The 15,253-nt window shown below is 37.8% G+C and overlaps 5 protein-coding genes across 8 annotated transcripts; 3 read left to right on the top strand and 2 right to left on the bottom strand.

Annotated features, from left to right (window-relative positions):
* Positions 1-345: 345 nt before the first annotated feature.
* Positions 346-2,085, top strand: LOC17878726 (protochlorophyllide reductase B, chloroplastic). Its single transcript, XM_006283798.2, has 4 exons — positions 346-577; positions 669-1,197; positions 1,280-1,638; positions 1,731-2,085. Exons 1-4 carry the CDS (start codon positions 425-427, stop codon positions 1,884-1,886), a joined length of 1,197 nt encoding a protein of 398 aa, XP_006283860.1. The 5' UTR covers positions 346-424; the 3' UTR covers positions 1,887-2,085.
* Positions 2,086-2,472: 387 nt separating this feature from the next.
* On the bottom strand, positions 2,473-3,768 carry LOC17879461 (stem-specific protein TSJT1). Its single transcript, XM_006284347.2, has 4 exons — positions 3,426-3,768; positions 3,091-3,331; positions 2,880-3,000; positions 2,473-2,786 (listed from the first exon to the last, which is right to left on the bottom strand). Exons 1-4 carry the CDS (start codon positions 3,635-3,637, stop codon positions 2,608-2,610), a joined length of 753 nt encoding a protein of 250 aa, XP_006284409.1. The 5' UTR covers positions 3,638-3,768; the 3' UTR covers positions 2,473-2,607.
* A 4,343-nt stretch (positions 3,769-8,111) lies between these two features.
* Positions 8,112-9,850, top strand: LOC17878402 (CBS domain-containing protein CBSX5). The gene is made up of 2 exons (XM_006283821.2): positions 8,112-8,673; positions 8,809-9,850. The coding sequence occupies exons 1-2, from the start codon at positions 8,345-8,347 to the stop codon at positions 9,656-9,658; spliced, it is 1,179 nt and encodes a 392-aa protein (XP_006283883.1). The 5' UTR covers positions 8,112-8,344; the 3' UTR covers positions 9,659-9,850.
* Positions 9,851-10,531: 681 nt separating this feature from the next.
* On the top strand, positions 10,532-12,543 carry LOC17878713 (E3 ubiquitin-protein ligase RMA3). Of its 2 annotated transcripts, none has more exons than XM_006282636.2 (2): positions 10,532-10,791; positions 11,583-12,543. In XM_006282636.2, the coding sequence occupies exon 2, from the start codon at positions 11,596-11,598 to the stop codon at positions 12,322-12,324; it is 729 nt and encodes a 242-aa protein (XP_006282698.1). In that variant the 5' UTR covers positions 10,532-10,791; positions 11,583-11,595; the 3' UTR covers positions 12,325-12,543. The 2 variants fall into 2 exon arrangements, with proteins under 2 accessions (XP_006282698.1, XP_023635022.1); XM_023779254.1 differs by lacking the exon at positions 10,532-10,791 and adding an exon at positions 10,798-10,892.
* Positions 12,544-12,632: 89 nt separating this feature from the next.
* Positions 12,633-14,964, bottom strand: LOC17877874 (beta-glucuronosyltransferase GlcAT14A). Of its 3 annotated transcripts, none has more exons than XM_023779252.1 (5): positions 14,768-14,964; positions 13,679-14,381; positions 13,518-13,593; positions 13,324-13,439; positions 12,633-13,261 (listed from the first exon to the last, which is right to left on the bottom strand). In XM_023779252.1, the coding sequence occupies exons 2-5, from the start codon at positions 14,250-14,252 to the stop codon at positions 12,762-12,764; spliced, it is 1,266 nt and encodes a 421-aa protein (XP_023635020.1). In that variant the 5' UTR covers positions 14,253-14,381; positions 14,768-14,964; the 3' UTR covers positions 12,633-12,761. The 3 variants fall into 3 exon arrangements, with proteins under 3 accessions (XP_023635020.1, XP_023635021.1, XP_006283803.1); XM_023779253.1 differs by lacking the exon at positions 14,768-14,964 and adding an exon at positions 14,486-14,607; XM_006283741.2 differs by lacking the exon at positions 14,768-14,964 and having other exon boundaries at positions 13,679-14,479.
* Positions 14,965-15,253: the final 289 nt, after the last annotated feature.

Genomic DNA, 15,253 nt, shown 5'->3' with positions numbered 1-15,253 from the left:
AACATGAGAGCGTCCATAACATTAACAACTAGCTCTCTATTATCTTCTCCCATGCTACAGGGGTATGGGATCCCATCAACACCAATCAGCAATCACACCATCCCATATTGCAACTGTTCCATTTGTTTTAACCCAAAAAAAAAAAATAGTAACAGACAATAAAATAAAATATCTAAGAATTAAGGAAATCTAAACCACGAATTCTCATTGGGTACTTAAAGATGACGTGGCAGATACTTTGTGTTCAAGATAATGCTATCCACACAATCTTCTGTGACCACTGTAGGGACCAATCTCCCCTTGTCTGAATATCAATCTCCGAGTACATATACGAACACACTCTCTCTCGCAAAATATCCACCACACTCGATAGTCTTCTTCTCCCAATCGCTTTTTGCTATCTCTCTTTGTTCGAGTATCAGCAATGGCCCTTCAAGCTGCTTCTTTGGTCTCCTCTGCTTTCTCTGTTCGTAAAGATGCGAAATTGAATGCTTCTTCATCATCTTCGAGTCTATTTGGTGCCTCCATCACTGAACAGATCAAATCCGAACATGGATCTTCCTCATTAAGATTCCAGGTACATAACATGTCTCTGTTCCGACATCACAGTGTTTGATTAGCCCTTTCTTATGCGAAAGGTTAGTAATTTTTAGTTTATCAAAATGCAGAGAGAACATAGCTTGAGGAGTGTAGTCATTCGAGCACAAACCGCTGCGACTTCAAGCCCTACGGTTACAAAATCCGCGGACGGCAAGAAAACGTTGAGGAAAGGAAATGTGGTGGTCACGGGGGCCTCGTCTGGGTTAGGTCTAGCCACGGCTAAAGCTCTTGCTGAGACAGGGAAATGGCACGTGACAATGGCGTGCAGAGACTTCCTTAAAGCCGAGAGAGCTGCTAAATCCGCAGGGATGCCTAAAGGCAGCTACACTGTGATGCATTTAGACTTAGCTTCGTTGGACAGCGTGAGGCAGTTCGTTGATAGCTTCAGGAGGACAGAGATGCCTCTCGATGTTTTGGTCTGCAACGCTGCGGTTTATTTCCCGACAGCTAAAGAGCCTACTTACAGTGCAGAAGGCTTTGAGCTTAGCGTTGCCACGAATCATTTGGGACATTTTCTTCTCGCAAGGTTGTTGCTTGATGACTTGAAGAAATCTGATTACCCTTCCAAGCGTCTCATCATCGTTGGATCCATTACCGGTATTGTCTAGTATCTAATACATATAGCCTACACTGCTAGCTAGGGAATGATTTTGATCATTGTATGTTGGTTTTGGTTTAGGGAACACGAATACATTGGCTGGTAATGTACCACCAAAGGCGAATCTAGGTGATTTGAGGGGTCTTGCGGGTGGATTGAACGGTTTAAACAGCTCAGCTATGATTGATGGAGGAGATTTCGACGGTGCAAAGGCTTACAAAGACAGTAAAGTCTGCAATATGTTGACGATGCAAGAGTTTCACAGGCGTTACCATGAAGAAACTGGAGTCACTTTTGCTTCGCTTTACCCCGGTTGCATCGCTTCCACGGGTTTGTTCCGAGAGCACATTCCTCTCTTCCGTACCCTCTTCCCTCCCTTTCAGAAGTACATTACTAAAGGATATGTCTCCGAGACAGAGTCTGGCAAAAGACTTGCTCAGGTAATAAAGAAGAGAATGTTATCTTGTAGCTTATTAGTCAAGAAAATCATTTTTCTTGCTGTGTACTCAAACAATGGATTTTTTTTTATCAGGTGGTGAGCGATCCTAGCTTAACAAAATCAGGGGTTTACTGGAGCTGGAACAACGCTTCGGCTTCTTTTGAGAACCAGTTATCAGAAGAAGCAAGTGACGTTGAGAAGGCTCGTAAAGTGTGGGAGATCAGTGAGAAGCTCGTTGGACTGGCCTAATGTACTTGAAAGAACTTTATGCTGATGAGACCACTCCGTATCAAATCGATGAAACCTAGTGAATTTTCGGGAATTTTAGATGTCTGATTCTGTTGCGAAGTTTTTCCTTAGTATCTGTTGAGTGTAGATTACTTGGCGAGAAGCCCACAATAAAGAAATAAAGTTGGCAAATCTTTAGCTTTCTTGAATTTGTTTCATTGAAACATATCAGTTAGTTATATACTCTGTTTCGTCATCTTGCACTATAATTTGCTTGTTTCATGAAGGATGAAAAAACGAAATTATCAACGTCTCTCTAACGCATTTCTCTGAAAGAGAGTAAAAATGTTAAAAGTTTCATGGACTCAAAGAAGTAGAGAGAATCAAGCAATGAGTCTATTGGTTCATGTCTCTTATAATTCTAGATCTCTTCTAATTTTCCGATTTGTGATCCTAACCAAAAAGGCAATACTATGTATGAAAATTTTCTCTTAGAAATCCGTCTACCATGTTATGTTCAGTTCTGTAAAACCTTATCTAAGAATCCGAAATTTTTCTCCCATCACAAGTGTTAAAAAGATTATTGTCTGAGTCTGACTATAGGTAGTAGAGAAACAGAACCTTGAAAGCTATTCACAGTTTTATTCATGGCATACTTGGGAACAGTCCATAACTAAGATAAAAGTGGAGAAGAAGAACAAAGTGCGAAAAAGAAACCATCTTCTGGAAGTTCCCAGTGTTTTCAGAGAGTCCAATTGGCTTCACTTCCTCGACGAGGGATACTGTTAACACGATTGTACACATCCACCTTGAAGTTGGCACCGCACAGAACTCCCTCACTGTCCACTCTCGGCATTGCCTTGATCTTGTTCATCGGATGCTCAAAGCTCATTAACCCTCCTTCACTATGGAACATACACCCTACAAAAATGCATCAAACACTCCACTAATTACATATACTTCACTACACCAAGTCCAAATCTTTGTAAAATCATTCGAAGATTTAGTTGTTACCTGTAGGAAATGGAGCAAAAGATTTGGCACAACCTTCTTTAATAACATCCAAATCATCTGATATGACAACAGATCCATCAGCAGCTATCCCCCAGTATAGCTTCACCCCTCCATCAGATCCCTACATGAATTTACATCAAATTGATTTCTCAAAGACTTTGAAACATAAAAAGTGATAAAAAAGGAGTGATTTGTGAAGTAGTAGTAGTACCAGAGCTGTGAAGACAGAGCCGGCTTTGCTATCATAAACAACAAAGGCAAAGCTACCATCTAAGTCTTTAACAACCTGATCAGCTGGATAAGGACCTCTGTCTCTAAGAGTCCTGTAAGCTTCGATCACAAACATGGCCTCGTTTGTTGTCTTGGTTAGACCATATTGTCTGTTTAGCTGACACAGATTGTTCAAGCTCCCAAAGAAGAGACAGTAGATATCATCAAATCCACAAAACAACCTAACAAAGATAAAAAAAAATTGAAGATTAACGGAGCAGAACCTTAACAAAACAGAACAGATGAGCAGGGTTTTGTTCAGTCAGTGTAAGGTACCTCTGGTGGATGGAGAAAGAAGCAGAAGGACGGACGTAAGCAAGAACAGCAGCTTGACCGAAAGACATGGAGAAAGTGTTGAGAGAGTAACGAGATAAGAAATCGTTGAGGGTATCTTGAGGAAGCTTTGGTTGTTTAGAACATTTCTCAGAGGCCGGACTGTTGAGTTCCTCCGGCGGATGAGCAAACGCCTCGTGGAATATGGCCAACATTTATTTTCTATCGAGACAGAGAACCCAAAAAAAAAAATGAAATAGAAAAGGAAAGAGTTTTGTGCGTCTCTTCTGTATAAGAAGAATAATCTTGTTGAAAGGAAGAATGAAGAAGGTGGCAAAGGTTTGTTGAGTGTATAAATATATATATATATATATATATATGTGAAGCGGTGGGCTATTTGTGGTATAATAAGTCCGTTGTCTGTTTTGGTTGGTTTTTCTGTGGGAAGAAAAAAGAAACGTTTTTGGATGAGATGATGAGACTATTTCCTTTCCTTCTTCTATATTAGACTTTTCGTTATTCCAAATTGTCTATATCTTATTCATTATTATCTGGTTTGATTTTGCTTAAATGTTGAATAAAGAATGATAGGATTTAACAACTAAAGTATTAAAAGAAAAATTAGTTGAGAAATTTACTAAAATTAACTTTTAGGATGTCATATTCTTTTAACTTTTATTTATTTTCAAAAAAGAATCCACTTTGTAGTGTAGGTTTTTGTCTTAAAATAATGAAAAGTGTGGTTTTTTTTTGTTTGGGAAGTAGAAGTGTGGGGTTTAAAGTTTAAACCTTATGGAAATATGCAAATCAGTAATTAAGCATATATTTTTAACAGACAAGTAAATCTCTTAAAAAGCAAACATGGTAGTAATCATAAATTTTTGCATGTAGCTGGGATATACAGTATGTTTATTTTGTTTAGCAATATTCTCTGGTATTTTTAGACTTTTTCATGGTTTGTTTTAGATGAACTTGTATAGTACAATAGTAATAGTACATAGGTTTTGGATATGGAATCTATCTATTTATCTCTCTCTATCTCTGCCGTTACATTATCATTCAGCGGGGAGTAGTGGGAAATGATGGGGTCATGAAAGAGAGATGTCAGTGTCACGGGATAAGCGTTCTCTCTCACTACTTTTTTTTTATGTCTTCTTCTTCTTCTTATCCTTTCCCCCTTTTTCTTCATTTCTTTTTCTCCGGAGATAAAACTGATTTATCCATTCCCAATTATTTTTATTAACTCTGATTCATCTTATCTTATGGAGTATAGTAGTCTTTCTTATTTGTTATTACTATGCATGTTTACCTTCAAAGCATCTCAGAACATACAGTTGTACTTGTAAAGTCTTGACTTAGCTTTACCTAATTGCTTTGTCATTTATACCGCTACTTGTTATGTTTTACTACTTTCATATTTCCTTTTATAGTACGTTTCAATATTTCCTTTTTTTTTGTAGATTTAAAATATCTACTTTTATCTGCAATGTGATTCCCTATATATTTTGGTGCTTTCCGAGAACTGAACCAGTCAGTACTGCAGCATCATGGTCATCACTATCACTCGCATTACTTGTTTTAAAATACTCACTTTAAATTTTCCATGGCAACACACCATGGTTGGCCCAATAACTCTTCTTTTGGGCCTAATGTTCCTTTTCATATGCATAGCCGCATAGACGTTCAAATTTATGTGTGACTTCCACTTCCATGGTAAGAATTATCTTTTAACAATTGCATCTCGTGAAGTCAAAGTACAGAGTTTCTCACATTGCCGTCAAATTCATTTTTCGACTATCATATAATTAAACATTGTATAAGTATTGTAACAAGTGGAAATCATCAATCTTTGACATTACCAAATCAAAAGTTACATAACTATTACTTTAACTTGTTTTATGATATACATTGGACATCACCGGTCATGGATGCAGGTTTTAGATCCAAAATCACCATATACAGTATTATATTTATAGTACAACATATCTCGTCCAATATATTATCTTCATTCAAAATTTTACAACTATATATAGTAACTATTATATAATAGTTATATGACGAATTAGATAAGCAACCACACGTCTCACCCTTCTTATTTGTTTTGTTTTTTCATGCGTCTCGTCCCCTTGCAAAGTTCTTTAACTACTAGCCTTAGAATATACGTTAGAGAGTTAATGATCTCTCTATCTATAATTGTAAGTTTCTTTTTCGTTTTCTCGGGTTAATTATTATGCAAAGTGAATAAAAATCAAGGTCTGCTTATCTGTTGCACGTGCCATATAAGGACAACCACATATCACGTTTGCTTCGTCAGCAACTAGCTACTGTACAAAAAACTGGAGGCCCGTCACGTTCGTTCGCCTACTTCCGTTGAATCTATTATTGTTCACGTCTACGCTTATTCATATATATATCATTTCGTTTTTGATGCCATGTTTTATTTTTATCAGTTCATGTTTTCAGTTTAAAATACAAACGAAACTAAGCTAAAATGGAGTGTTGCTGAGTTGTATTACTAGGTTTTGCAGCTAGAATATGCTTCTTTTGTTTATTTCCACCCTCTTTATACCAAAATTGATGCTAATTAAGTTTGTTATGCAAATACTATATATGCTATATCGCAAATTAAATATAATATTTAATTGGTAAACGCAATGATTAGTCGGTCCGAATAACATAATTAAAGGTTGGAAACATAGAGCTAGCCAACATGCAAGGTCACAGAGACAGAGGTTTTTGGTATCTTGAATTTATTAGAAGAAATATGTTTACATGGTACCAAAGTTTAATGATTTATATGACTAAATTAAATAACATCGATGGACAAATTTGTTATTTAGTGAAAAACGTACCATTATCAGAGAATATTTATTTATTATATACGTACGGATCCGAGTGTCTTATAGATCATTAGTCCATAAACTCGCTATACCATTGACGTCACTGTATAAGTCACAGTGGTCTGATTGGACCGATTGGCTCGTGTATCATCTGTGTTCCCTCTTGGGATGGACCGGTCAATTTGTAGCTTGGTTACTCAATTACGTACCAATTTTAAATTTAATGAAAAAAACACAATCCTGTTATTTCGTGTCACATAAGATAGCTAATTAAGAGAGGGTCCGTATTCTCCAATATGTGTATACGTACAACACAATCCATGTGTCATGTGTGTATTTGGTTCTATGAATTCATCTGAAATATTTTCTTCGTGTACCAAAAAGGTGAAAACAGTAAAATACGGTTGCATGCTGTAAGTAATTGAGGTTCACATGCTCACTAACGTTCATATGATCAAATAATTTACAGAGGAAACACAACACATTGCGAAAAGAAAACATGTTTTCAGTATTAAAGTAAGTACCTAGAAAACACTTGGCCAGGGAAAAACGGAAAAGAGAAAACACTTGGCCAACTTGTTTACATGACGTGCAAGAACGACTTGTTATTTGTTAAGCATTGGAAAGCGTGTTTAACTGTTAATAATGAGGCGTTTTAGTTTTAGTTAATAAAGGGTCGAAATATGAAAACGCTACCTATGAACCGAAAAGAACAAATCAGAATCAAGCTAAGTTTAATTTGAAAGGGTAAAAAAATAGACTTGGTATATAAACAGAAAAGGTTATTTAATCAACAATATACAGAAGTGAGAAAAAGTGTACTTGGAATTGGAAAGAAGATGATGCAGACCAGGTTCCATTGCCAGCTTGTTGCACAGTTGGACTTGGAGTGACCGAGTTAGTAGAAAATCAAAACGTGTCTTATAATTATCATTAAAGGCCACACCACAAAAAAAGGCATTCGTTGAGTAATATTAAGGTCATATCTAATCTCTATCATAGGTTCGTTCTAATTCTATATACGATGACTCCGAAGAAGCATCATATAAATAAACCTTTCTCATATCCTACCTAAAAGAAAAACATGCTTTTAACTATCTTTTTCAGTTCTTTCTTCTAGCATGGGTTTGAACAATGAACCCATGACCTTCAATTTTTTTGCGTCATCTCTTTGCATTATGCTATTGCTTACTTGAATGAACTATAACAATCGAGAACTTATAGCTTTCTTTTACCGTAATTTGAGTTCATCAACTAGCATCAACTAGAACATTTTGAAAGTTTTTGTTAAGAGTATAACTCTTATTCTACTTGATTTGAAAATAAATGTATGTGAGGATCTTTTTGATGACGACCACCAAAAGTAAAAGTGTTCACTTGTTGTATTTGTGTCTAGAGGTGGTTTTTAAATTACTAGCTAGTCCATCCTCTCTTTTTTTTTTGGTCAACACTAGCTAGTCCATCTATCTATTGTATATGGTTTCAAAAAGAATCCATGCAACAAAAACACACTGTTTTTTACTGTATTTTACATATTTCATTTCAAACATTTTGTTCTGTAACACAAAATCCACGATTAGTATATTTTTTTAAACCATAACACTTGAGGGTACAAAATATATACATGATTAAGTATTACATCTCTAATCAATGGAAAACACTTTTGTACTCTTTATAATTGAATCTTAAACGTGCTCTCAAATTTGCAAAAAAAAAAAAAAAAAAACGTGGTGTCAAATTATACAATATACATCATATATATAGTTCTATATATTCTGTAAATTTTATTTAATTTTAATTTCGACTCGATATACTTGTCTTTTAGATAAACAAGTAAAAAATATTTAAAAAGTATGATATGCACTGACGACAAAAAAAAAAGGTATGAAATGCACTAGCGGAGGATCATAAACTTGTTTATAAGATCTGTATGAGTCGGTTTCTATCAAAACAGGTACTTTAACATCGTACCACCCATCTCTTCTGTTCTCTAAACTCGTCTCTGTCTCTGTCTCTTTCTCTCTCTCTCTCTCTCTCTACACTTTCTAGAGACTTCTTCTTTCTCTCTTTCCTTGAATTTTGATGGCACAGTCTCTACTCTCCTACGACGTCTCCGATCTCTGTCTAGGCAAGCCTCCTCTCCGTTGTCTCTCCGCCTCTTCCTCCTCCGTGTCCGACGCCATCGCTGCCATAAAGTCCTCTGAAGACACTTTCCTATCAGTCTGGAACTGCAATCACGACGAAACCGATGTCACAGAGTGCGAGTGCTTGGGAAAAATATCAATGGCTGACGTCATCTGCCATTTGTCTAAAGACCATGGCTACAACACTCTCTCTGCCTTAAACGCACCCGTCTCTGTTCTGCTCCCCAAAACTCGTTCCCTCGCTCTCCATGTTCAACCCTCCTGCAGGTTTTATATTCGTTTAGATAAAAATTCAACCTTTCTTATTCCTCTGTTTCCATGCTCTGTTTTTTTCTCACTTTTGAAGTACATAAATTAATAGTTTTCTTTTTTTCTGGGGTCAATTTGATTTTGACTGATCAGCTTAGTTGAAGCCATAGACCTGATAATCGGAGGAGCACAGAATCTGATTGTCCCGATTCAGACAAAACCCTTCACTAAGAAAAGGCAGGAAAACGACAAAGTTTCACTCACCACCTCAACGCATTCGAACGGACGACGATTCTGCTGGATCACTCAAGAAGACATCATACAGTTTCTCCTCGGAACCATCGCCGCATTCTCTCCTTTGCCGGCGATGTCAATCTCAGATCTCGGTATCATCAACAGCACACACGCAATCCTCGCCGTTGATTACCACTCCTCCCCTTCCGCCGTCATCTCCGCCATATCCAACGCTCTCGTCGACCAAACCTCTGTGGCTGTTGTCGACGGCGAAGGAGACGACTTTTTAACGTCCTTAATCGGTGAGATCTCTCCTATGACACTAACTTGCTGCGACGAGACAGCTGCTGCGGCGGTGGCAACTCTCTCAGCCGGAGATCTGATGGCGTACATAGACGGAGCAAATCCACCGGAGAGTCTCGTCCAGATCGTTAGGAATCGTTTGGAGGATGAAAGACTGATGGGTCTGCTCTCGCTTTTCGATTCTGTCTCACCTTCGTCGCCGTCGTCGTGTTATTCGTCGGATGAAGAATCACCGACGAGGACGACGTCGTTTGGGAGGTCGATGAGTAGCTCGGCGAGAATGGCGAGGAAGTCGGAGGCGATAGTGTGTAATCGAAAGAGCTCGTTGATGGCAGTGATGATCCAAGCGATCGCTCATAGAGTGAACTACGCGTGGGTGGTTGAAAAAGATGGTTGTTTTGTTGGCATGGTTACTTTTGTTGATATCTTAAAAGCTTTTAGGAAATTTTTGGAGAATGACATGTGAAATATTTTTATTCTGTAATGTTCTTTTGTGTTTTGTTAATTACTACTACTACAAGTCTACAACCCAACAAAACAAAATGTGTTTGTTCATTGTTGGGGTTTGTTTTGTGTTTTGGTGTGGATGAGCAGCCTGTCGGAGTTTGTGATTAACTAAAAACGTGTTTGGTAAGAGCTTTATTCGTCTTTTGGTATATATTTCTATAGCTTCTTTCTTACTATGATGTTTTATACCATGTACCATAATGAGCATGCATGTCCCGGTGGTCTACGAAATATGGTAGGTGGATTAAATAAAACTTAACTCAGAAGCCATTGTCTTGCAGGTTTACATAGGTGGAATGATGTTTTTGGTTTCACAACATAGTCTAGTTTCATCCTCAAATTGTAAATTTAATTGTGTATATATATATATATATATATATATATATGGATCTTGCAGCTTATGTAACGCTACTTCCTCACATATTTGATTACTTGTATGAGTGTTTCTCAACTATGTAACGCTTAATTAGCTTTTCCCCCAAAATTAAAAGTATAAATTTTTGTTTCTACTTTTCCCACGAAATCAGATCTAAAGTTTTCACTTTTTATAAAGGATAGAACCCTTTACTTTTTTGGAAATAAATTAAATCTAGTTATTAACTGTGTAACTTAACATGATAAAAGAGTAATTTAATCCCGACATTAGTGGGAAGGTAAGATATTTTAGTTAGACCATCCTCGTTGGGGGCTAAAATACCTCCACTTTTCCAAAAAAAATCTTTATATAACATATTTTCTTTGAAAAAGTGAGAGTATCTTAGCCTTGTAAGATACCCCCAATGAAGATGCCCTTACAGCATTATCCTCAACGAAAGCTATGTATCCATACCAATAAATAAGTAAAAAGAAAAGAAAAGAAGAAGCACCGTCGTTGTCTAAAAATATCTAAAATAATTAAGAAGACGAAGCAACCCATCAGCGTCGTGTTTGTCTTTTATCATCATCGTACGTTGAAAACTCGTCGACTTATAAAGCGTCTATCTTCCAATCTCTCTGAAAGCCTTCACCTTTCTCCCATTTTCGAGCTTGATCATCATTTTCGTATTACATCGCGTTTTTTTGTTTGTTATCCTTATCCTCCCCTCCCACTCGGTAGGTTCTTTCTTCATCTTTCTTGGATTGGATTGGATTCTGTTTATAGTTATCGCTTCTTTGTTCATTGATTCTTCTGCCTCTCGCGCGTATGTAAATGGGTATGATCTAGGCTTCCCCTTCCCCCTATTCTCTGTTTGTTCTAGGTTTTGGTCAAAAAGGGAAATTTGGGGTTTTTTGAAATCTGAATCCTTGTTTCCTCCGTATTGATTTTGGAGCTTAGAATTTGAGATGAGCATAGCTTTGATTATTCTGATCTGGATTGGTTTCTTGTAGCTGGAACGAGATTTTTGGCAATCTCTTTGAATTTGACCTTTTAGAGGCACAAGTTTGCTCTCGAGGGGCTTTTCAGGGTAGAAAGTTCTTTGTAATGAATCTCACTTTTGTTTTGTTTATTTGTTTCTTCTTAAATCACTTTTTGAATCTATTTAGTAGCATGAAACCTAAGTCAGAAATCTGGTTTGTATGAACACGGAATCAAACGTTTGGCATGTGTCATGTGCTGCAATAGATATAATAAATTTTTGATTGTATGATGTACATTTTCATGAGTTTTATACCTGTTAGTGAGCTCGTCAGTGACCTGTTTATGTGTGGGTGTGTATTCTTTCTGGATTATTATGGCACTTCTTCTACTATGATGGATGTTTGGTTCTAGTAAATTCTCTGATTCATTCAACTTTTGGTGATAATTCCTCAGGTTTCTTTGTAATTTCTAATCTTCTATGACTGTCTGCAGACTTCATTTGTTTTAATACGCATAGCTGACAATATTATGTTGTCCTTGACAGAATCTTACCTCCCATGGAAGGGAACATCTTCATGTCTGATGCTCAACGAACACATGATGATGGCTTCATAACCAACCAAAAATCTGATCTCATCACCGGTTCAAAGAGAGCTCAAGCTAATGAAAGTGGCTGTTTTGATTGCAACATCTGTTTAGACACAGCCCATGATCCGGTCGTCACTCTCTGCGGACACCTTTTCTGCTGGCCTTGCATTTACAGGTGGTTACATGTTCAGTTATCCTCTGTCTCCATTGATCAGCACCAAAACAACTGCCCTGTCTGTAAATCCAACATTACCATCACCTCATTAGTTCCTCTCTATGGTAGAGGCATGCCTTTGCCCTCTTCCACGTTTGGCTCCAGGAAACAAGAAGCAGAATCCACAGAAATACCCCGCAGACCTGCTCCAACAACATTATACAATCCAATCTCTTCAGGATCATCTCTGAACCCAAGCTTGCAACATCAAACTCTGTCTCCAACATTCCATAACCTCCAATATTCCCCTCGTGGCTTCACCACAACCGAATCAACCGACCTTGCCAATGCAGTAATGATGAGTTTTCTCTACCCAGTGATTGGAATGTTTGGGGACATGGTCTACACCAGGATTTTTGGGACGTTCACAAATACAATAGCTCAGCCTTACCAAAGCCAGAGGATGATTCATCGTGAGAAGTCTCTTAATCGGGTATCGATATTCTTCCTTTGTTGCATCGTCCTCTGCCTCCTTCTCTTCTAGCTCTCTCTTTTTGTATAGTTTGTGATGTAAATAGGCTGTAAACTCGAAGTCTATGGTATAGTTATTGCTGACTCCATTGTTCCGAGTTAGGTCTCAAATTGCTGGCCAATTTCTTGTTGTGTATTGCACAAATATAGATATATGTGCTTGTATCTAATCTTCCTGAACCATGTCGAAATTGAAGAAGTATCTGAACAATCCATCATCTATTTTTCAACCTGTTGCTGAGTTGCCGTTTATATATGATATAAAATTATTTCCCTTAGTCCTTCTGACAAGAGGGAAATAAGCAATCAGAGGTAGAATAGGGCTTCTATGTAATGAGAAGAAGTGAATTGGGTAATTATTTTGGCTTAGAAAAGAGTGACAAATCTCAACAATGTTTGTCAGTTTGCAGAAAGTATAATACGGACTAATTCAACATGAACATATGAAGCCTATCTACATTGCCGTTGAGTCAATTTAGATGCCAAAACAAGTCTGTTAACAAGCACACGAAGCCGGTTAGATCCAGGACCGGGATTGATCTTTGATGGATTACCAACTCTCGAACATTTTGGTTCCCCTGCACACCAACCACCCGGCGTAAAGTTCCCGCTACCTCTACCGAGCAGCTCTTTGTCGATCCTATCCAAGGCAGGATCATTGTGTCTGAACTTACGGGCAAACGCTGTTCCACTGGCAATCATCCTCTCTGTATCATTTATGTTGAGCGTCCGAGGATGCTGTTTGGGAGGGCGGTCCCAGGAGATGAAATGCAGGTCGTGGTTCACCACCGTGGAAGAGTACTCTGGTGCGTTGCAAATAACAGTGTGGAAATATCCTTCTGGTGTGGAGAGGAAGTTGGTGTAATACATTAGAAGAGTCCGTGGAAGATTGTCCCATCCCCAAATGCAATATTCTACGAACGACCTAGATAAGACCATCCAAGCAGAACCTGCAATTTCAAAGATTAGTCACCATTTTTCATAATCATTTACTTGCTAATTACTTAATTACCGGTAAATAGTTTGAATGCAGTTGGCATGGTTCTGCGAGGTGTAACCCAGAAGACATCAGACTTTTTCGTCGAGTAAAGCCCCGGGTCTATGATCAGAGGCTTTGCTCGTTTATCTCTGCGGAACCACATTTGGATTAAAACAGGAAAAAAAAACTCATCTCAAATGTACTCTACACAGAGAATTTATCATTACTCTTTCCAGCCTAGTTTACTACTGTGGTCGATAAAGTTGAGGTTCCGGTCCAACCCCGAGAATGTATCAATCAGATCTGCAAGCAAGGTGCATTGATGATTCAGGAAGAGATTATTTAAAAAAAAAAAAAAGAGAGAGACTAGACGTTCAAATAGATATACCATCTTGGGTGACTAGAGGATAATCTGAGGCGCTGAGATTAATGAACCAATCCCAATCTTTACTCTGCTTTAAGAGAATGGCGCAAGCGTGGAGCGTATTGGCCACCATTGTTGGTCCTCGATATGTAACGAGGTTAGCCTTTGTGATCATGTGAACATTCCCAACGTCACTAAAAACAGGATCCTCCCTCACACGTTTAGCCAGCTCAAGCCTCTCTTCAGCAGGAGACTCAAGATCGAGATGAACAACATACTGATTCCTCGGATGGTACAATGTTCTTAACACTCTCCATAGACTCTCTAAGTCACCTCTTGACCCTGAAACTAGATAACCGAAGCGAGGAGGACTAGGCTGCACCGGAGGAGGATGAGTGGACTTATTGACTTTTGACTCTGCGAATTCGGCTCTTGTCTCGTTAGTGGTCGAGAGACTGGAGGAGAATATGAGGGAGTTAATGGAACGCACGGAAGAGAGGAGACCCATGTTGAAGGATGCAGCTACAAGGAATGTGAACATGAGAGAAGCCATTGCTAGAGGAAAAATCCATTTCTTCTCTGAGTTTAAGGACGCCATTGAAGAGCCTTCTCATAGGATCGATCTCAAAAACAGTGGTTATACTAATGTAAACGTAAAACGCCAGAACTTTAATATTTTAGGCGCATGAGATATGCAAGATCTTCAACAATCGAGATTGCCCCTAACCTACGCCAGAGTAGAGAGACACGGTGAGAGATCTATACATGTATTTGATCAAAAGTTTTGGAGTCAAACTCGATTTATTTATTTTCACATTTCTGAAAACCAACCTAAAACGTTGAATACTAGTGATCATACAAACAAACAATAATAGAAATATTTTGATACAACTCGAATATGACTATCTCCCAAAATAATGAAGAAGAAAAAAAAAACAGAGGATTGGTGAATCGTAACGACGTGATCACAAAGATGACCCGATCTTATAATTTCTATATGACAGATCCATCTAAAAAGACAAATCTGAGCTGTGTGAGGATAAGAGAAACTACATTTGTACGAATCAGAAAAAACGTGTTAGGGACAAGTAAAAACATGCAAAACAAAAGTACCTGGTCTTGACGCGAGGAATGTTTAAAGCTCCGGGCAGTTCTCAACAACACTGTCGACGAGGTTGTCGTCTTTGTCTGAAACGAAGATTTCTTTTTAAAAAAAAAATTATTATTAGTTAAAAGATGTAATAACTTTTTTCTTTGTCTAGGAAAAACAAAGAAAAAGAGATAAAAGAAGGAAATCTGAGAGTTATGGTTACACACTGGTCTTCGGTTTTCCCACAGAGAAGTTTTCGTTTATAAAATCAGGTCGTAGAAGAAACGGTGGGTTCTCCTTTGACTTTTTATTGCGAGGCTTTGATTTTTGATTTGTTGTTAAGTTGCATGCTTAATTAATACCATTTATTACTTTTGATTTACCGACTTGATAACACATATAGTAGTACACATATAGTAGTTATCACAAAGTTAAAAACTGGGAGGAATGTTATAAGAAGAGATTATGGACCATTCCAACCAGACGAACGTAAATGATGATTAAGATTG

This window comes from Capsella rubella, unplaced genomic scaffold, assembly GCF_000375325.1.
Source record: "Capsella rubella cultivar Monte Gargano unplaced genomic scaffold, Caprub1_0 scaffold_7, whole genome shotgun sequence".
In the NCBI taxonomy this organism is placed as follows: domain Eukaryota; kingdom Viridiplantae; phylum Streptophyta; class Magnoliopsida; order Brassicales; family Brassicaceae; genus Capsella; species Capsella rubella.
This window is presented reverse-complemented; position numbering and strand designations above follow the sequence as displayed.